This window comes from Pelobates fuscus, chromosome 7, assembly GCF_036172605.1.
Source record: "Pelobates fuscus isolate aPelFus1 chromosome 7, aPelFus1.pri, whole genome shotgun sequence".
In the NCBI taxonomy this organism is placed as follows: domain Eukaryota; kingdom Metazoa; phylum Chordata; class Amphibia; order Anura; family Pelobatidae; genus Pelobates; species Pelobates fuscus.
The window spans coordinates 195,194,600-195,215,949 of NC_086323.1; the positions used below are offsets into that span (position 1 = coordinate 195,194,600).

A 21,350-nucleotide genomic window follows, 5' to 3' on the forward strand; every position below is an offset into this window, starting at 1 on the left:
GTGCTTTTAGTAGGCCTCTGACATAGGCCGGGAGATCAGCGTTAGTTATTTCTTCTGGGACCCCCCTCAGACGGAGGTTATTTCTACGGGAGCGATCTTCCATATCTGTTAGTTTGTCTTCCATGCTGTTTAGTTGAGCAGACAAATTTTCTACAGTGGTGGCTAGGTCGTTGTGGGCAGTGGCGAATTCATCGCATTTGTCCTCCATATTGGAAGTTCTCTTCCCCAACTCCTGGATGTCTTTCCTCATGGAGTCGGCTGTGTGTTGCCAAGTTGTAATTAATTTGTGCGATAATGCTTCTAGTGCCGCTGTTAAATCGGCTTTGGTAATCTGTTAATCGTGCATAGATACATGCAGTTTCGGATCTCGCTTGCAGTCTTCTGGTTCCATGCCCTCGGTGTCATTTGAGGCCTGGTCCGTCGGAGCTGCTGGTGTCGTTTTCTGGTTGAGAAAATTAAGTTTTTCGGCTTTCCCCGAGTTCTTCTTGGTCTTATATTGTGACATTTTCGTTGTTGGTTGCTGGATGCAGCGTTGTTTTGTTAGATTAAAGCAGATTGTGTGCCCATATTACCGGAGCAGATTTCTATGCGACCATCTTGCTCCGTGTTGGCCACGCCCCCCATGAAGTGGGTTTTTAATGATTTTTTGAAGGAGTGGAGACTGGGTGAGCATCTAACGTAGGAGGGAAGTGAGTTCCACAGGAACGGTGGAGCCCTCGAAGTCTTGAAGGCGAGCATCAGAAGTGGGAGTACGGACAGAAGATAGACGTAAGTCTTCAATAGAGCGTAGAGCCTAGACGGGACATACTTGTGCATTAGGGAGGATAGATAGGTGGGAGCAGCATTATGTAGAGCAGTGTTTCCCAATCCAGTCCTCAAGGCACACCTACCAGTCCAGGATTTAAGGATTACCCAGTTTTGTCTAAGGTGTTTTTTCTTTTTTTCTAAAAACACCTTAGACAAAACTGGGTAATCCTTAAATCCTGGACTGGTAGGTGTGCCTTGAGGACTGGGTTGGGAAACACTGATGTAGAGATTTGAAAGCAAGAACCAGAATTTTAAATTGAGCCCTATATCTTATAGGAAGCCAATGTAGGGACTGACTTATACTTCCATGAATCATATGTTTTCTAGTAACTTAAAATCTTTAGGTCATTTGTATTCCATCTAGTGATGATTGTATCAGTACTTTACAATCATAGTATTTAATTTGTATCTTCAGTAGGCTCTCACTAACTGAAATATACCAACACTACTTAAATTATTTTTATTTATATATAGGTATATATATAGTGATAAATACGTATATATTTATGTATATAGATTATATATTATTTTGTTGTATGTGTATTTTGATATAAATATAATATATATTTAATCAGTATCAGTCTACATGTAATTTGATATTAATATATATATATATATATATTAATAGTAAAATACACTTAGACAGTGTGTGTGTATGTATATGTGTGTATATTTATATATACTTAGATCATACACTGTGTGCAGAATTATTAGGCAAATTAGTATTTTGACCACATCATCCTCTTTATGCATGTTGTCTTACTCCAAGCTGTATAGGCTCGAAAGCCTACTACCAATTAAGCATATTAGGTGATGTGCATCTCTGTAATGAGAAGGGGTGTGGTCTAATGACATCAACACCCTATATCAGGTGTGCATAATTATTAGGCAACTTCCTTTCCTTTGGCAAAATGGGTCAAAAGAAGGACTTGACAGGCTCAGAAAAGTAAAAAATAGTGAGATATCTTGCAGAGGGATGCAGCACTCTTAAAATTGCAAAGCTTCTGAAGCGTGATCATCGAACAATCAAGCGTTTCATTCAAAATAGTCAACAGGGTTGCAAGAAGCGTGTGGAAAAACCAAGGCGCAAAATAACTGCCCATGAACTGAGAAAAGTCAAGCGTGCAGCTGCCAAGATGCCACTTGCCACCAGTTTGGCCATATTTCAGAGCTGCAACATCACTGGAGTGCCCGAAAGCACAAGGTGTGCAATACTCAGAGACATGGCCAAGGTAAGAAAGGCCGAAAGACGACCACCACTGAACAAGACACACAAGCTGAAACGTCAAGACTGGGCCAAGAAATATCTCAAGACTGATTTTTCTAAGGTTTTATGGACTGATGAAATGAGAGTGAGTCTTGATGGACCAGATGGATGGATTGGTAAAGGGCAGAGAGCTCCAGTCCGACTCAGACGCCAGCAAGGTGGAGGTGGAGTACTGGTTTGGGCTGGTATCATCAAAGATGAGCTTGTGGGGCCTTTTCGGGTTGAGGATGAAGTCAAGCTCAACTCCCAGTTTCTGGAAGACACCTTCTTCAAGCAGTGGTACAGGAAGAAGTCTGCATCCTTCAAGAAAAACATGATTTTCATGCAGGACAATGCTCCATCACACGCGTCCAAGTACTCCACAGCGTGACTGGCAAGAAAGGGTATAAAAGAAGAAAATCTAATGACATGGCCTCCTTGTTCACCTGATCTGAACCCCCTTGAGAACCTGTGGTCCATCATCAAATGTGAGATTTACAAGGAGGGAAAACAGTACACCTCTCTGAACAGTGTCTGGGAGGCTGTGGTTGCTGCTGCACGCAATGTTGATGGTGAACAGATCAAAACACTGACAGAATCCATGGATGGCAGGCTTTTGAGTGTCCTTGCAAAGAAAGGTGGCTATATTGGTCACTGATTGGTTTTTGTTATGTTTTTGAATGTCAGAAATGTATATTTGTGAATGTTGAGATGTTATATTGGTTTCACTGGTAAAAATAAATGATTGAAATGGGTATATATTTGTTTTTTGTTAAGTTGCCTAATAATTATGCACAGTAATAGTCACCTGCACACACAGATATCCCCCTAAAATAGCTATAACTAAAAACAAACTAAAAACTACTTCCAAAAATATTCAGCTTTGATATTAATGAGTTTTTTGGGTTCATTAAGAACATGGTTGTTGTTCAATAATAAAATTAATCCTCAAAAATACAACTTGCCTAATAATTCTGCACTCCCTGCATATATATATATATATATGTTATATAAAGTATATAATTTTTTTTTTACACTTTATTTATTAATTTTATTTCCAGCCAGCAGGGGGACCACCTGTCATTATAGGCAGTCCCCCTGCTGGCAATGCTGCAGCCAGCTATTCCGGACATGTGATTGTGAGGTCCTCACTCTTACATGGCCGGGGGGGCTGACGGATTGAAGATCTGCTGCGGGAGGGCTCCCTGGGAGTCACCCCATCCGCGATCGTCGGCGTGGGACCGCCGGCAACAGGGTAAGTAAAAAACAAAGACCGGAGGGCGTACTATTATGCCCGGCGGCGTTTAGAGCCAAGTAATATAGGGCGTAATAATACGCCCTCCGGTCTTAAGGGGTTAAAACCAAAAACGTGCAGCATCAATACAATGGCTTACAATATTTATGTCTCATTATTATTATTATTATTATTATTATCATACAGTTTAACATTGAATTATGTTGACTACACAAAACATACTAATTTCTTCTAATGAGATCTACCATCTAGTGGTCATTACATTTATGACATGTGATGTATAATCTTTAAATTTCCTTTATATTAAAATCTTTCTGAACATTTTAATTTTCTAAACTTTGTATTAATCATACCTGTGGCAAACATAGCCACTTGGACAATATCAAGAGATTGTACCTTTAAGGGTTGCCTGTATGTCGGTGGGGATATGTGTTTAACTAAGTGTAATGTATGCTGGCTGTAATGACGTGTATTTACTGTATTGGCTATCTGCCGAATGCAGATAGCTGTATGTTGCTGTACTTTCTTTCATTTCACGAACGGCACTTTTGCGGGCCGTTCGTGAACCGAAATAACCACCATGTAGTATCCCACACACTTAGAGCCGTGTGGCGCTTGTTAACCGATTGCAACAATGTTGCAATCGGTAATTAAAGGCTCTCCTAGGTGGCCGCCATTCGACTACCGACCATGCGGCGTTCGGCCATCTTGGATCCTTTGTTCCCTCAGCGGTGTTTGGTCATCGAGTGCATGGTACTAAAAACGGCTACTCGACGGCGCGAACACCGCTGAGCTTCCAGGCCGTTCGGGAGTTCCGGGCCGTTCGGTATTATGTTCACTAGACTCCAATTGGTCTTTTGAATATACATTTTAATTAATGTGTTTTTCGTGCGGCGTTCGGTTGTTTTAGCTGGGATCTGAGCGGTAATCTCACGAATGATGCGCTCAGACCCCAGCTATCTACCGAACGTCCATTCGTACAAATAGGCTGCATATTCGAAAAGTTATGTATTTTAATCTAAATTGTCGGTTCTGCTGCACGGAGGGATAATCCACTTAACGGTACATTCCTGTGGGAGGATCCCTCTTGTGCAGCAGTGCCTGATGGGAGAAATGCCCTGTACAGTAAGTTCCCCATGTAGTCCACTCTGGGAATGCCCCTGGGATGGGACTCAGGAAACCCCTTGCATGGGGAATTGTATAAATTGTGGAGCTGAAAATAAAGACCTCAGTTGACTCTCAGAACTGTGTTTCGTCCGGTTACTGGGAGATTTGGGATATTGCCTTGTTTTTCAGCGCTTGACTGGATTACTTCCTGAACCAGCGGAATTTGTGGATTTAATATTGCCGTTCCGCTACAATACCCCCCTTTTAAACTGTTTAATAATCTGTAAGTATAACTGTAACGGCTACCCAGGTTATAAGCGGGTATCAGGCGTTGGAGACGTCCTTTTCCCGGCATGCTGCTGTATAGTAATGGAGTTTTTCTTATTCCCATCCACGAGATCCAAGGGTAAAGTCAGGCATAGCTGTAAAATGGAGCAAAGTAATGGTGCAGTAAATCCCCTTCCAAGAACGAGACGAGGCTACGTTTGGAAGGGTCAAGCAGAACTAACTTTTATTGACAGGGATTCTCCTTTTATGCAATTCTGCCCTTGGGAGGGCGACTCCTACATAATTAGCACAATACCCAGTCATAAACATGGTACAACCTACACGTCTCCTCCCCTCAGATAAACTGTTAACATAATTATTGTACACACATTTTTACCCAAGTTTTGGATGTACCCCAAATACTGGGGGTACACCCTTAAATTATCCCCAGATAACCCTCATCCAGGGGAACAACATATTAAAAACTCATCCCATTCGGTGAAAGCGTTAGGGAGTTATGGGACTTTAAAGTTTTGACCGACCACATAGGCAAACTAGCTGAAAATAGTTCTATAAGTTTTGGCCTAATGAAAATCCTGCCATCCGCATATAATTTGTCGATCGCTGAAATCCCCGCACGTATACTATCCTTTCTACCGATCGTTCGGTAGTTTCAGCACAAAATTACGTTGTTATGGAGGTCTCAGCAGTGTTCGCCTACTCGAGTGTCTGATTTTAGTTCCAGACACTCGACGGAAAATCACCGCTGTTCGTGCGTTAAGATGGCCGCGAACACGTGCAAAGTCCCGAAATGGCGGCCACCCAGAATCTACAACAAAGGATTTGTGTCTTTCTCACACGAATGGTATATGCCGGTCTGGGAGGTAAAATACCGTATAATTGACAGCAGGAAGGACCCCAGGGAGATGCCCCACATCTGCTCCATAAAGTAAGGAGCAGTAAAGTGAGTGTGTGTCTTTCTGTGAGTGTGTGTGTCTGTCTGTAAGTATGTGTGTGTGTGTGTGTGTCTGTCAGTGAATATGTGTGTGTGCGGCCCACATAAACTTAAACCTTGTTTATGTGGCCCATGCCACACTTTGAATTTGACATGCTTGCTCTACAGGAAGCTATAACCACAGCAGCCTGGTCCCAAAGAAGAGATCCTCAAAGATCCTAGTCAGAGCTCCAGAGTAGAAGGACTTTATGAAGACTTTATGGAGGTGCTTAGTTGGAGTTACATAAGCATCCACCACATCTGGTGGCAGTGTTGGGGTGTCTTCCTAGCTAGTGAGGAAACCTCCAAAACCCCACTGAGACCCCTGCATATTTTCTAGAATTCAAAGATATGGATAGAGCTTGCACCCATGCAGCATCCTTGTTTGCGGTGTTCCAGCAGTGTATGCAATAGAGACTGTCCCAGTATGATGGCCCTGTCTTGGAAGAGGGTGAACTAGACTGGAGGAAGCAATCAGATTAGATCTCTGGAACGATGTCTTAGAGGAGGTTTGGGGTCCCCAGAGAAAATCCCTCCCAAACATTATGCAGCATTTTTGGGATCAAGTTGATTTGCGAATGCCTTTCCTGGGAGAGCAGCACCCTGCTGAATGGGTGTCCAAGTTACATGAGTTGGTCCAGCAGCAGGAATTGTGGCTAGACTATGCTTACCGGGCCTTACGGTGGGATGTGGTCCAGCAGTACCCATAGCTAGCAGATGCCGACCCTCCAGAAGTTGAAAACTGTGATGGATGTTTTGGGAGGTCTTTGAGGATAATATTGTTTGAAAGTCCTGAGGAGTTTAGAATCCGGACATCCATAACAATAGGGAAGAATTGCAGGATCCCTCAGAAGCTACCGAGCTGGGACCAGATCTAACCCATCTGGCTACTATAGAGAGTTAGCTTTAACAAGAATACAGGCATCTGTTTGACTCTGTAGAGCAGCAGGCCCCAGAGATTAGGGATTTAATGGACTTAAAATCTGAGGATGTTGACCAGGTCAGTGTGGCAGGAACCTTGTTCCCACATCTAAATCACAGAGATGCTGGGCAGCCACATCTGAATCACAGGAATGCTGGGGCCCCTTGCTGCTCTGCCAGCTTCCCAGCAACAGAGCGATTACCAGGATTACCTGGGAGAGGTTCACACAGCACACTCACTCCCCTGTGGCAGAATAAATACCAGGGAGGGAGGGGAGCTCAGCAACCTCACTCCCCAACAGCAGAAAATGTTCCAGGGTGGGGAGGCCAGATTCTCTGATCTGGACGCCATTTCGAAAGAGAGGGTGCTCGGGTACGAGCTATCTGGGGACATATAAAATGGACCTCACTGTCCAGCAGCAGAAGGATCACCAAGGAGGAGGAGGTCGGCATAAGCTTGGTTTGTACAGCTTGAAATAATTTCTGTGGGATTAAGATTGGAAGAGTGTTCATAAGATATAGAAGGCATGTTAGGACATTCATCTAAATAATGTTTATTCATAACATCCATCTAAAGTGGATTGTCTCATGTGTCTAAGTCCCTCCGAATAGAAGTCCGTAACACTGGAAAATTTGTTGCGGATATCGCTTTAATTGAGAAGGTAAGATTTACCCCAATATTTTAGAGTGTTTTGCCCATTGAAATGTCTGTTTGTATTTTAGACACTTATAACTTGAGTGTTAAAAAGCTTTAGATTGAGAATCTCTCATTTCCCTATATTGATTTTGAAGTTAAAGAGATTGCTGTATTTTGTAATATTTGCCATCAGGATTGGTGGGCATCTCTTGTGGTTTTCAATGGTGAACAGATGGTTGTCCGCAAATGCCGACACCCTATATATTGCTGGGAATGTTACTTTACATCTTTTAATCTTAGCCTGCTGGTTCGAGAACTAAAATAAAAAGAAGTTAGGGACTCTTTGTCTTATGGAGGTTCCCTCCGCTTGACCAGCTTTGACCAGCGGAGGATCAAAGTGTGCTTCATTTCCGCTGGTCAGAGCAATTTTCCCATAATTCTTACCTTTCCTCTGTGATCTCGCGATGCTTCCTGTCATTTTAGCTGAAACTACCGAATTGCATTCTAACTGAATGAGAACAGTATGTTAGTTTGTTTTAGAACGCAATTCGGCACTTTATTCGCTTCGGAATTTCATTCGCATGAATGAAACTCTGATCCTATTCGTGCGGTGGCTGCATCTTGCAGCCGCTAAGCAGATAACTCCCTAATTCCCACGGTATTAGGGAGTTATCTACTAAAAGGCTGAAAGACCTAAATTGGTCTTTCAGCCACATTTACTAATACTAATACTAAGATTGTAGCGGAGCTGCAATATTAAATCCTAAGATCTCCGCTGGTATAAAAGGTAATCCAAAGTAAAGCGCTGGAAAAGAAGGCAATATCCCAAATCTCCCAGTAACCAGACCAAACACAGTTCAGGGAGTCAACTGACAATTTTATTCACGGCTCCAGGAGTCAACTGACAGATCACTTCTCAAGGTCAGTCTGTCTAGATAACCCGTCGGCGTTACCGTTTTGCTTTCCTGGGCGGTAATGAATAGTGAAGTCAAAAGGCTGCAGTGCCAAACTCCAGCGCAGCAGCCTGGCATTGTCCCCCGCCACACGGTTCAGCCACACCAACGGGTTGTGATCTGTGAGTAGGGAGAAAGCTTGTCCATATAAATAAGGCTGCAACTTTTTGAGGGCCCACACCACGGGCAGGCATTGCTCTCTTCACGGGGTAATCCGTTGAAAGGTAGCCGGAGCATTTTTCATCCCGAATGGCATGACGCGAAACTGATACAAGCCAAACGGGGTGGCAAACGCCGAATTGGGGATGGCATGCACGGCTAGTGGAATCTGCCAGTAACCTTTGCTTAAATCTATTGTAGTAAGGTACTGGCCTCGTGCCATTTTGTCTAGCAGCTAGTCTATCCGGGGTATCGGGTAGGCATCAGACACTGTTTTGTCATTTAGCCTCCGGTAGTATACACAAAAGCGTGTTGTGCCATCCTTCTTGGGTACCAGCACTACTGGCGATGCCCAGGGTCTATCGTAATGTTCAATAACCCCTAGCTGCAACATTTCCTTCCTCATATATTCCCTGACCACTTCCGGGATACGGTATGGGGTCTGCCGCATAGGTAGCTGTCCGGGGGTCTCAACTCGGTGAGTAGTTAGCGGGGTGTACCCTAGTAAATTGGAGAAAGTGGCTCCCTTAGCCGCGATTAACTCCTGTACCTGGGCACCCTCCTGAGGACTTTGCCGCTCCCCCAGCTGAACACCTATGGAGGCCTCTGCCTGATCTTCTCGCTTTAATAAGTCAGGTAGCGGAAGATTCTCCTGATCCTCAGAGGCTGAAGCGCATATAGCCGCCACATCCTCTATCCTCTCATGGTAGGTTTTGAGCATATTCACGTGGAGCATGTGTCTCTTCCCTATCCCTGAGCAGGGGCCAATCACATAGGTGGTGTCACAGCTCTGTTCCACCACCTGGTATGGGCCTTGCCTGATGACCTGCAGCTTGTCATTGCGAACAGGTTTTAAAATCAAAACTTTCTGTCCCACGTGAAAGCTGCGGTCTCTGGCTCCCCTATCATACCAGCGGCACTGGCGTTGTTGGGCCGCCTGGAGGTTGGTCTGTACGGTCTGGGTTAGTGTCTCCAAGCGGTCCCTGAGCTCCAGCACAAATGGTACAAAGAGTGTCCCATCTGTACTACTTTCCCCTCGGCCACTGTCTCGGCATGGATATTAGGGAGGGCTACTGCTTCGAGGTACCGGGTGGCATAGTCTACTATGGTCAAGATATATCTCTTGCCGGAGGGACTGGGTTTTGGTAAGAGCCCTACTATATCTACGCCACTCTACTAAATGGTTCGTCTATGATGGGCAATGGGCATAATTTTGCCTTGTGGCGGTCAACCCTCTTGCCTACTCGCTGACAGATGTCACATGTCATTACTGCCGCACGTCCTTGGATATACCCGGCTAGAAAAAGGCGTGGGTCAAGAGGTATAGGTGCGAGTCATCCCCAGATGCCCAGACACGGGGATGTCATCAGCGATCCGAAGAAGTTCCTGTCTATATTTCTGGGGGACCACTAGCTGTCTAGTAGTCACATTCACAGATCCCTCCACTTCCCTTTCAGAAATGCGGTACAGTAACCCCTTTTCCCAGGTATACCGTTCTCCCTCTAATCCGGCCTGGTCGGAGATCACCCTATCCCTGTATACTTTTAACGTGGGGTCTATCTGAACCTCCGCTTCAAATTCAGTTGGGGTATCCCAGGTAACACGGGTCATAGGAGGTGTGATGAGAGCAATCTCGCCACATTGCATTGGAGAAGCCTGGTTGCTCATCTGCTGCCTTTGGATTATGGCCCCATGTTAAAAGACCTCTTTTCCTCTGCAGAAAAGACTTATTCGTGCTTTTCTGCCCGGTGTTCGGTAGATTCAATCTACCGAACAACCACACGAATGACTAGACCAATTTGGAGCATGAGTGTGCTGGCAATTAGCCTCCCAGAAGCTGCGGTTAACCGCAGCTTAATTGACGAATACTGGGTGGTGGCCGCCATTCGTATACCGAACACGAGGTCGCGGCCATTTTAAACACGCGAATGCACAGCGGTGTTCGACGCCTAACTCATGGAACTAAAAACTGACACAGTTTGGCACGAACACCGCTGAAGCCGCCGACCTCCCTTCTTGTTCGGTGGACGTGCACGAACGGCCCTGTATTCGGTAGTTGTACCTGACTACACTATACCCCAGATAGGAATCCCATGGAGCTCATTCGTATAAGAACTGACTTTATGAAGTCTTTGGCTCCATGGCGATTGAACTGTATTTGTGTAGTCTGAGCGGCATTCGATTAATAATGTGCGCTCAGACCTGAGCTATCTGGGGATATGTTAAATGTATATCTTTACTGTAACCGTTCCAACATAGTGTATTTTAACAGTAATTCCTGTATTGGTATCCCCACGTGCATAATGGCGATTTGCCTTTGTCCTGGGAGATAATTGAATTACTTCTCAATTATCTCCAGGGCAGAGGGGAGGAAGCCAGGGTGCATTGTGGGAATATAATGTGACTGTGTGTCCTGGAGTGCTGCTTGTCTGTCCTTTGTTTCAGTCTCCCATTTGGTCCCCTAGGGGAGTGTCCACCAGATGGGAGACCTGCATAAATACTGGGCAGGTAGCACTCATTAAACAGACCACTGCTTGACCCTCAACACGGAGCCTCGTCTCGTCTTTGGGGGGATTTACTGAGCCGCTTGGATGCTTTTCCTATTCGTCTGCTAGCAGCTATTCGTATGGTTCCAGTTCGTGAGTTTGGAGTGCTATATTGTATGCCGTTCGGGAGTTTGGAGCATTCCCTTACATGCGGTTCGGGAGTTTGGTGTTCTACAGTAGCTGTGCCTGCATCTCTGAAAGGGGACGATCGCCTAAACGGTTTTAACCCCTTGTGTCCTGAAATGGTCTGTTACAGGAGGGTCCCTGTCTTTTACCTGAACCTCAGAGTGTGTTGCTGGAGCTGTGGTGCGAGCCTGTTGACTGGTGGTTACTGGGTGAGCCTCTTGGAGTGGAGCTTGAGGAATAAAGGTGGAAGTCATTCGACCCAGGCCCCTACCTACCCCCCTCACCCTTAAAAATAGTGAGGGGGGAATAAAATTACTAACCTGTAAAGTAAAATTAAACTATTCGGGAGATTTGATTCTCCATTATGCTGAAATATTGACCCCCATAGAGTGAGGGGTGACTGGGGGGCTTTAGGAAGTGGCGAGGAGCACTGCTCCCTGCCGCTTCTATAGTTACATATTACAAGGAGGGAGCTCCCTTCTTGTAAAAACTGAACAAACAAATGAACACTGATACACAGTGTTAGTTTACTCGTCTGATTTTTCTATTCATTTGTCTGATGAATGAATGAATGAATGAATAGATGGAATTCCTGTTCGCATGTCCAGGTTTTTCACTGGGCATGTGCGGGCATCTCACAGTCTGTCTAGTGTGGGCAGATGACGTATCCCACAGGGACTTCATCTACCCACACAAAGATGGTAGCGCCCTGAATAAAGATCAGGGAAGAACATAAAGAATAATAAATAGGTAATATGGGGGGCTTAGGGGTATTTGGGGATGACTAAGGGGTCAGTTGGATGTAGTAGAGACGGGAGGGATGTTTAAAAAAAAACAAAATAAAACGGGATTTGGCATGACAGTGCCACTTTAGTCTAAACGATTAGGTTCAATTGAGCGTTTCAGTATGAGTGTGTAGCAAGAGTGTGTTACAGGGTCGTAGCCTATACAGGCTAGGTACAAGCTGTGTCTCTTAACCCCTGAGTGGGGTGGCCCTCCAGTAGTACCTCTTGTCTGTGGTGCTGCCGGTTGTCGTTTGCGGCATACACGGGGTTGGCTTCATGGAGAGGTCCCAGATATTCTAACATAGGGCTTTCTTTTTCAACACAAAAAGCGCGAGCTGGACGGTTAGTGCCCGAGGGAGATGAGTTGTAATTTCATGACGGGTAGTTATTGTTGAGGGGGCAGTTGGCGATGAGGTGCCCCGGCTGCTTGCATTTGAAGCATGTGAGCGTTCTGGGGTGTAGTGGCTGGGTGGTCCGGTGTAACGGGTAGGGCTCTTTGTATATCTGCCTTTGCCTCCGCCATCAATTGTTCCACCAGTTACATGGATGGGTCCTGTCTATACAGAGGAAGTCTTTCCCTGACCATCCTGATCTTCTCATCGCTGGGCATTGCTGTAGATTCAGCCATGGTGAAGCTCTGATCTAGCTCGGTTAGGTCAGCAATCAATTCTCTCCTTGGCCGGTTGCTCGCGTTCCCACCTCGGTTTTCAAGTAAATACTTTAACGTGGTGTGCTTCATTTTATCATAGTTGCTCTCCATCCATTCTATACTTCTCTTAGGGAATCCAGGATGATCCTGCCCCTGCCACCAATTGTTATGATTGCCTTCAGGCTAGCAGGAGGTTGGATTGCTTGGATGTCCTGGTTCCCGAAGCCAGAGAGTCAAACGGCGCTTCAGTCGGTAGAAAGCCTGCAAGTGTAGAATGTCCCACTAGCTATAGTAGCGCTAGTATACCCGGATCCCTACAACATGAGTCGAGGCTGCGAGTTGAGGGTCAAAACGAACTGGCTTTACTGGCACACAAGCATGGCAATTTATGCAAGTCCCCAGGTCCAGGGACAGCCCCCCATGGACCTGATGGGATACAGGTACAGTACAAGTATTCAACCAATCACAGTACAGTGTATCATTCAAACTAGTACCCACCCAGCTTGGAGATAATGAGGCCAACGGTTTATACAATCTAATTATCTCCAAGCGCCCAAAAGACCATGCTTTATTGTGTCCCTGAAAACAGCATAAAAATATATAACTTTAATACATTAAGGGTAATATAGTTCATTCGACTATTAGTTCGACAGCTCAGACCTGGGCGCATCAAATATACGAATGGCGCTCAGATCCCACGAACAGAACGGGGGTTTTCTGCCATAGAAAGTCTTATTCGGCACTTTGGTGTATCATCCCTGATGGCGGCCATGTTTTGAGGTCGGTCAATGGGCAGCGGGACTTCGACCTGATACTCATGAAGCGGAGGTCGGCTACAGCAGTGCACGAATCCCCGCTCTCAGCCTGGTTGTCCTGGCCGTTCGGGAGCCGAAGGGCGACCGCCCGGAAGGGGGTACTTAACCTGCGGTTAACCGCAGTAGCCGTGTTCTAATTGCTGCCACACGCCAGAATGCAGGTGGTCTTTGTTCGTGCAGCTTTCGGCACCTTCCCTTAGGAGAATTATATGCGAACGTGGGTCCTCTGGGACCGTCCATTAGTTTGTGGTTAACCGCAGACCGCAGCCCCTTGTGTGGTTTAATGAGTGGCACACTCCACCCGTAGGGTGGTCGGTCGTTCGGTACCTTTAGGGGTGACGGGGTTAAGTGGCGGCACACGCCAAGGACTAGGTGGTCCCTCGTTTGTACAGACGAATAGACCTTTATAATAGTTTGTGCCATGTGTTTGTATGTTCGAAATGCTGTATAATAGGGGTTTGTAATTATCAGAGAGTTATGTTGTAACAGTATGTAGCGTCTTTGTAACAATTAAAGTCACGTGAGTCGTTAGTCCTTTTATGTCCTAGCCCTTATATTTAACGTAGTCTGGTATTTAAGCATGTCACAATGGTTGAATGTTGGAACGAACAAGGTACAATATTCAATATAACAATATACAAGAAGAGAAAAAAAAAGAGAGCGAAAAAAAGAAAAAAGCGGGGAGGGGGAAAAATATTCGTACAATGGTCAACGATATGTGCGGGACAATGGCACTTCTTAAATGAGGGTAACGTGATCGGGTCAGGTTTAGGTGATGGCAGTCCTGGGCTCACTTAAAATTAGGTCGTCCCCATTAGAGAAATCATTTCAAGGAACAGCCATTTCCCTAGTAATAATAGATGAAGTTTACTCATCTAATGGGCTAATTTTTTTTTTTTTTTTTTTAAATTAACTCTTTAGTGAAAACTGTGTGACAAGTGGGCTATTCCAGCATTACATGTCCAAGCTGAAATTTACATAGATCAGTATTATATGGCTTAATTTATGAGCCATACTTACAATATACAATAAGTCGACAACGCCTTCCATAATAGGCATTGTCAACCTACCGCACACCTCAGTCACAGCTTTGACAGAGTCAAGCTAAACTCATAAAGACTATACATTCATAATTTAAATAAACTATAGGGTCTAAAGTATTGTTGTTAAAGAATTGTTTAAACATAAGGGGTCGCCGTAAAAAGCGTTAGAATTACCTACAGGCACTGGACGTTAATTTATAACGGGTAGTTTAAGCATAATATGACCGTGATGCAGAAAAAAAAAAAAACTAAGTTATAGTGCCTCTAGTCCAGTAAGCTGTGTATCATCGCTTTTGCAAGTAATATAGTAACATTTTATAAAATATCTGTAACGGACGGTTTTGCACACCAGGGGTTAAAACCGTTTAGGCGATATTCCCCCTTTCAGATGCACAGGCACAGCTACTGCAGAACACCAATCCGCTGAACAGGAAACCCTACGAATGCTGTAAACAGCCGAATAGGAAAAACCATAAGAATAGGTTTACAATCCTAGCAGTCAAACTGGAACAGCATACAATAAATCCCCCCAAGAACGAGACAAAGCTCCGTGTTGAGGGTCAAGCAGTGAACAGACAGAGCTGTGGGTTTATTGTTCTTATATACACATTAGTACCACCCACAGGGTTTTGGAACACAACCAATAAACACATACAATACACTCAGACACTCCCACACAAAATCCTCCCCTCTGCCTGTGATTCAATTACCTTACACAATGGGTCATTTAATTAGCACAAGCAGAGAAATAAAATTTTTCCACATTATTCATAACTTGAAAAGTATGCATCACATTCACATAAAACTTACATTTTCAGAATCAGCATACTCCAAATACAAACATACGTCAAAACATACGTCCAGTGGTTCAAAAGATAGATCGTAGTCCTTTGTGACCACAGGAAGCATGGCTTTTCTGCCCAAAACTAGTTCCACAGAGTCTTCTATCCTGGAGATAATTAGAAGTAATACAATTATCTCCAAAGACAGAGGCAAAACTCCATTGAACACATGGCAGCAAAAAGACAGTAAAATACAATAAAATACACAAGGTTACATTTATGACATAAAATACAGACATGCAACATATGCCCAGATAGCTTAGGTCTGAGCGCACATTAATACTGAATGGCGCTCAGACCACAAACACACACAGTTAAATTGCCATGGAGCCAAAGTCTTTTATTACATGAATAGGCTCCATGGCATACCTATCTGGGTTATGAGTTCATTCAGTAAATCCGAGAATCTACCGAACACCCGGCAGAAAAGCATGAATAAGTCTTTTCTGCAGTGAAAAAGATGTCTTTTAACATGGGGCCATAGTCCAAAGGCAGCAGGCGAGCAACCAGGCTTCTCCAATGCAATGTGGCGAGATTGCTCTCGTCACAATATCAGGTGCTCCTTAGACATAGTTCTATTAAATTTCTGCATAGCTTTAAATACGGCGTAGCTTAAAATACTGATCGGATACATTGCACCATAAAATTCAACAATATTAAATACTTGCGAAAAGGATTTTGTAAATACCGTGGGGAACAGGAGAGTTGCCACTTGGTACCAGGCAGAGGCTATTAACAAATTAATTTATTTCCCATAGGTAACTTAACCATATGTAGTATAGTGCTGTTGCCCTTTAACTGTAATTCAATTAGACCCTTGTTGACTGCAATGCTACAAGGGGATACATATGTAAGCATAATATAACATTGCCAAGCATTTACTAGTACTTAAAAAAGTAACTTCAGTGCCTTGGCGGTTGAAAGAGTTATACCTGTGAACATAAATACACTTTTGTTAATTTGAAGTGAGCCTGATACAAAAAGAATCAAAAAAAAAACCCGTTACAAATTACATTTTCTTCTGGGTCAGATATCCTGTCCCTGTTTCATCTTCTGTAGTAAGGTTTAACTGATGCAATATCAATATGCTTTAGTTACTATATAATTCAATTAAGCCCATATAGGTTGTTGGGTTAATAGTAATTATCGATGGAACATTTAAACATTTGATCAGTTCAATAATATATAAGATTGCCAAACCCTTGATTATTCTCAGGAGGTCAGTCTTAATCTTTTTTCGGTGTAACATGCGCACTTCATCACATGTTGTTTTAGTCGAGCTTGTAGACTTAAATTTGAGATCTTTAACTAGTCCCCATTTGTGTAACCGATCTAACCCTTCTGAAGGTGAAGCAGCTATGAGTTTCCCTCCTTTAGTAATGAGAAGTTTAGCTGGATAGTCCCATCTGTAAGGGATATTATGATGTTGTAATGATTTAGCAATATTCTTGAAGGGTCTTCTGCCTCATAATGTTTCTGCTGAGAGGTCTGAAAATAGGAGGACGTTTCTATATTTTTCCAGTAAATCTTGATTAGATCTATGTACATGCAGTATCTGTTCCTTTACATGATAGTAATGGAGCCTCATAAGCACATCCTTTGGCGTGGAGGCAGGCAAATGTTGCGGTCGGGGGAGTTTATGTATGCGATCCAAAAGGAACATATTGAGTGGTAAATCCGTCAGGATAGCTTGGAATAACTGTTGTGAAAGCTGTTATATCCTGTGCTCCTACTTCTTCTGATACCCCGTGTAATCTAAGATTGTTGCGACTTGATCTATCTTCTACATTCGCAAGTTTTAATTCATGCATAAATAATTTATCTTGTAGAGTATTCAAGCGATCTCCCAAGGTTATATGAGCCACATTTATAACATCTACCTTTTCCTCCAGATGAGATGTCTGAATATCCAGATCCGTAAGATCCTTTTTAAAGTCAGCTATAGCTTCTGTGACTGTGATCTGCATTTTAGTGACTGCTGCATCTAGCATTGCTTGTAAAAGATTTGGAGTTAGCAAGCTATCTGATTTTTCAGCCGTTTCAATTTGGTCTGTGTCTGGATCAGAACCAACACCATCTTGTGCTTGGATTTCAGAGTGGTTATCAGCGTGTTTGTTTTGTGGCGTCCTGGCTGCAAAGAAGGTCGACTTGTCTTTTTTATTGAATTACCAATAACCAATCATGAGGGACTGATGCCCTTTTTAAGCCCACAACCAAGATGGAGGTTGTGAGCACGTCCTGAGGAAGTCGATTGGCGAAACGCGTTGACGTCACAAAAGGGGGAGGAGCTTGCAGACCACGGAGTCCTGAGGCGTTTGTTCCGGTATATGGCAACACATGTGGAGAATTTCTTGCAGCCGAACAGGGAGAACGCCGGACAGAGCAGCCTGCCACCCCAACACATAAGCTCTTATAGTGAGTTTGCATATAGGTGTTACACTCACCAACAAATCTAGTAAGGGGCTTGTCACCCTATCCTTTTTTTTCCTTTTATTATATTTTATGTATATATGTACCATTTTTTCTGCATGTGGCAGATAATACATTTATGTCCTTTTTTTCCTATTGGAATTCTACCATAGCATTCCTTAAAGCGATACTTTGCAACCTGTGAATTACTACCAATAATCTTTCTGTCTCATATATGGTAAAATTGCTCCACTCACTAGCACACATTATTGTCTTTAACCTCCACGGTCTTTTTCGTGTGGTGAGACATTTCGATGCTCGTTTTAATTAAGTTTAGAGCTGGGCTATTACCGAGGACTACGGTCAAAAGGTTGTATTAGACGCGTTTCAGGAGCCCGAGACAGCAGAGCTCTCAGTATGCTGCCATCTCTTCCTACATCTGGTCACGCCCCCAGGATGACCATCCTTATTGCACAAGATATTCCAATTTTTTGAGTATCACCTATATACACAATTTTGTTAGTGAATGGTTTAATGCACACAAAATGCTTGATTTCTTTGCAAGCACTATGACACCTGATGGCGGTATCTCTTATATATTATGCAAATATTGTCTGTTTTTCTAAGTATAGCAATTTCCTTTAACTCCCAATATATTTCTTTCAGGTGTATTTGTCAGGAGAGGAGACAAGAACAGAAATACATGAAGCAAGGCTATGAAGAAATCTATTAACAGAACCAATTCTAACTCTGAAAAATCAAGCATTTTTTCAGATTCCTGTATGTTCTCAAAGGAGATAGTAAACATAAACCCCAAACCTTTCTCGTGTTCTGAATGTGGAAAATGTTTTGCACTTAATTTGAATTGTGTTAACCATCAGAGAACCCACACAGGAGAGAAACCGTTCTCATGTTCTGAATGTGGAAAATGTTTTATCACTAAAGCAGTGCTTGTCTGTCATCAGAGAATTCACACAGGAGAGAAGCCTTTCTTATGTAGTAAATGTGGGAAATGTTTTGCCGGGAAAGGAGAACTTGCCCTTCATCAGAGAACTCACACAGGAGCGAAACCATTCTCATGTTCTGAATGTGGAAAAAGTTTTGTCAAAAAGGCACATCTTGTCCGTCATCAGAGAACTCACACAGGAGCGAAACCATTCTCATGTTCTGAATGTGGAAAAAGTTTCTTCATAAATTCAGAGCTTGTCCGTCATCAGAGAACTCACACAGGAGCGAAACCATTCTCATGTTCTGAATGTGGAAAAAGTTTCTTCATAAATTCAGAGCTTGTCCGTCATCAGAGAACTCACACAGGAGAGAAACCATTTTCATGTTCTGTATGTGGAAATAGTTTTGGGCATCATTCAAATCTTGTTAGACATCAGAGAACTCACACAGGAGAGAAGCCTTTCTTATGTAGTAAATGTGGGAAATGTTTTGCTGGGAAAGGAGAACTTGCCCTTCATCAGAGAGGTCACACAGGAGCGAAACCATTCTCATGTTCTGAATGTGGAAAAAGTTTCTTCATAAATTCAGAGCTTGTCCGTCATCAGAGAACTCACACAGGAGCGAAACCATTCTCATGTTCTGAATGTGGAAAAAGTTTCTTCATAAATTCAGAGCTTGTCTGTCATCAGAGAACTCACACAGGAGAGAAACCATTCTCATGTTCTGAATGTGGAAAATGTTTTTACACAAATGCAGAGCTAGTTCGTCATCAAAGAACACACACAGGAGAGAAACCGTTCACATGTTCTGAATGTGGAAAATGTTTTGTCAAAAAGGCACCTCTTGTCCGTCATCAGAGAACACACACAGGAGAGAAACCATTCTCATGTTCTGAATGTGAAAAATGTTTTGTCACAAATTCACATCTTGTCCGTCATCAGAGAACACACACAGGAGAGAAACCGTTCACATGTTCTGAATGTGAAAAATGTTTTGTCACAAATGCAGAGCTTGTCCGTCATCAGAGAACACACACAGGAGAGAAACCGTTCTCATGTTCTGAATGTGGAAAATGTTTTGGGCATCATTCAAATCTTGTCAGTCATCAAAGAACACACACACGAGAAAAAACATTCTCATGTTCTGAATGTGAAAAATGTTTTGTCACAAATGCAGAGCTAGTTCGTCATCAAAGAACACACACAGGAGAGAAACTGTTCTCATGTTCTGAATGTGAAAAATGTTTTGTCAAAAAGGCACAGCTTGTCTGTCATCAGAGAAAACATACAGGAGAGAAACCGTTCTCATGTTGAGTATGTAGAAATTGGTTTGGGCAACATTCAAGTCTTGTTAGACATCAGAGAACTCACACAAGTGAGGTGATTTTATAATGCATCTATGGATTATTATAGAAATAAAATCTTGAATTGTGATTTTCCTCAGGCTCACACAACAAATAGTAACTTTGATAGTAGCACTCACAATAAATGTATTTACAAATTATTCATACCAAGAATAATATGAACTGGAACTGGAATAGGAGACCAGAGCTCTGACTGAGGAATGCAAATTAGTTTACACTAATTATCCTCTGGGGTCCTTTATTCTTTTCCCAGGACACAATAACCTTGGACATTCCAAGAGAGAGGCTAGTTTCACCAGCCCCCATGTTAATGCAGACTTCAAGCAACAGTTATGTTTACTACTAATTTTCTAGGGTTTTTTTTTTCCTTAAGCCATACAATGCAGCGGAGATTATAACTAATAAATTAGTTGCAAATAATATAATTTCAGAATTCTTTCATACACAGAAACTGAGAGTCTCCACCTAGTCATCTAGTATTAATTATAGGTCATATGTCCATTGTATGTCAATGGTCGACAAATATGGTTCTTGTTCAGATAGATTGAAGACCCATTGTTATTATAACCTTTGACCCAGCATTCCAGGTCAGACTCCCATGTGTATTAAGAAGGGCCTCTTTCTGAATGCATTCATTTAAACATATATAGTAAAATTCTTTGTGTAAATTATATTTTCCATTCAAGTATAACCATTTTTATAAATACACAAAAACAAGTCCTGCGCTCAAACTCGCATTACTCTTTGGCAGCAGCAACGACCATAGTACACATCAGCCCCAATACATACAGTAAACCCCCCCCCCCCCCAAAAAAAAGTTATCTATTTTCATAATGTATGGCTTTAATCCTAGATTGGGTAGAATGGTTATTAAGCCACAACCCTTTTTTACACATATTTTAAAGAATCAAATAGCCTTATCCTCATGTGTACGCCTCCTAATTAACTGAATTCTTAGACATATAAAAGCTTTTTGCAAATATAGTCACCACCAATACTTAACATCAAAAATGAATATTAACTTGAAGTGCATACATATTGCTGTATTGGTACAGACGTGTGCAACGACTTTCTTATTTTTGGATGTTGTGTATGTTTAAATAAATATACATTTTAAGGCTGCAAGACAATCTGATTCGATTATTGGAAATCTGATGTGACAAACATTTCAGGATTAACTAATTTCCTACATTTAATGGTAGAAAAAGCATGGGAAAGATTTAAGTCTGAATTATTACTGGATCAATATCTAAATATTTTGCTGCAAGAAGATTACTGTAGAAAAAGTCAAACTGTTCCCTGCAACGAGTGGTAGTACCCTGCTTGATGCAGGAGGAACATATGTTGACTGAATCCATGGTCATCAGCAGGGTAGGACAAGGGAGGGAGCGGGGGCACTTGCCCACAGGTAATTTTCCCTTGGACTGTGACAGTTCAGTCTGAGGGAAAGAAGGAGGGAGGTGATGGGGATGCATTTA

The 21,350-nt window shown here is 42.9% G+C and overlaps 2 protein-coding genes across 4 annotated transcripts in view; one reads left to right on the forward strand and one right to left on the reverse strand.

The window, feature by feature from the left end:
- LOC134568429 (oocyte zinc finger protein XlCOF7.1-like) overlaps window positions 1–19,942 on the forward strand; it is a 409,837-nt gene extending 389,895 nt beyond the window's left edge. For 2 of the 3 annotated variants that reach the window (XM_063427016.1, XM_063427015.1), the window contains exon 2: window positions 18,228–19,942. In XM_063427016.1, the coding sequence (XP_063283086.1) occupies window positions 18,278–19,822 (1,545 nt within the window). In that variant the 5' untranslated portion in view covers window positions 18,228–18,277 and the 3' untranslated portion in view covers window positions 19,823–19,942. Of the gene's footprint in view, window positions 1–17,056; window positions 17,070–18,227 lie in introns of those variants that run through there. The other variant, XM_063427017.1, reaches the window with a different exon arrangement.
- LOC134568430 (oocyte zinc finger protein XlCOF7.1-like) overlaps window positions 1–21,350 on the reverse strand; it is a 552,154-nt gene that overhangs the window by 207,518 nt on the left and 323,286 nt on the right. The gene's annotated exons all lie outside the window — the stretch shown is intronic.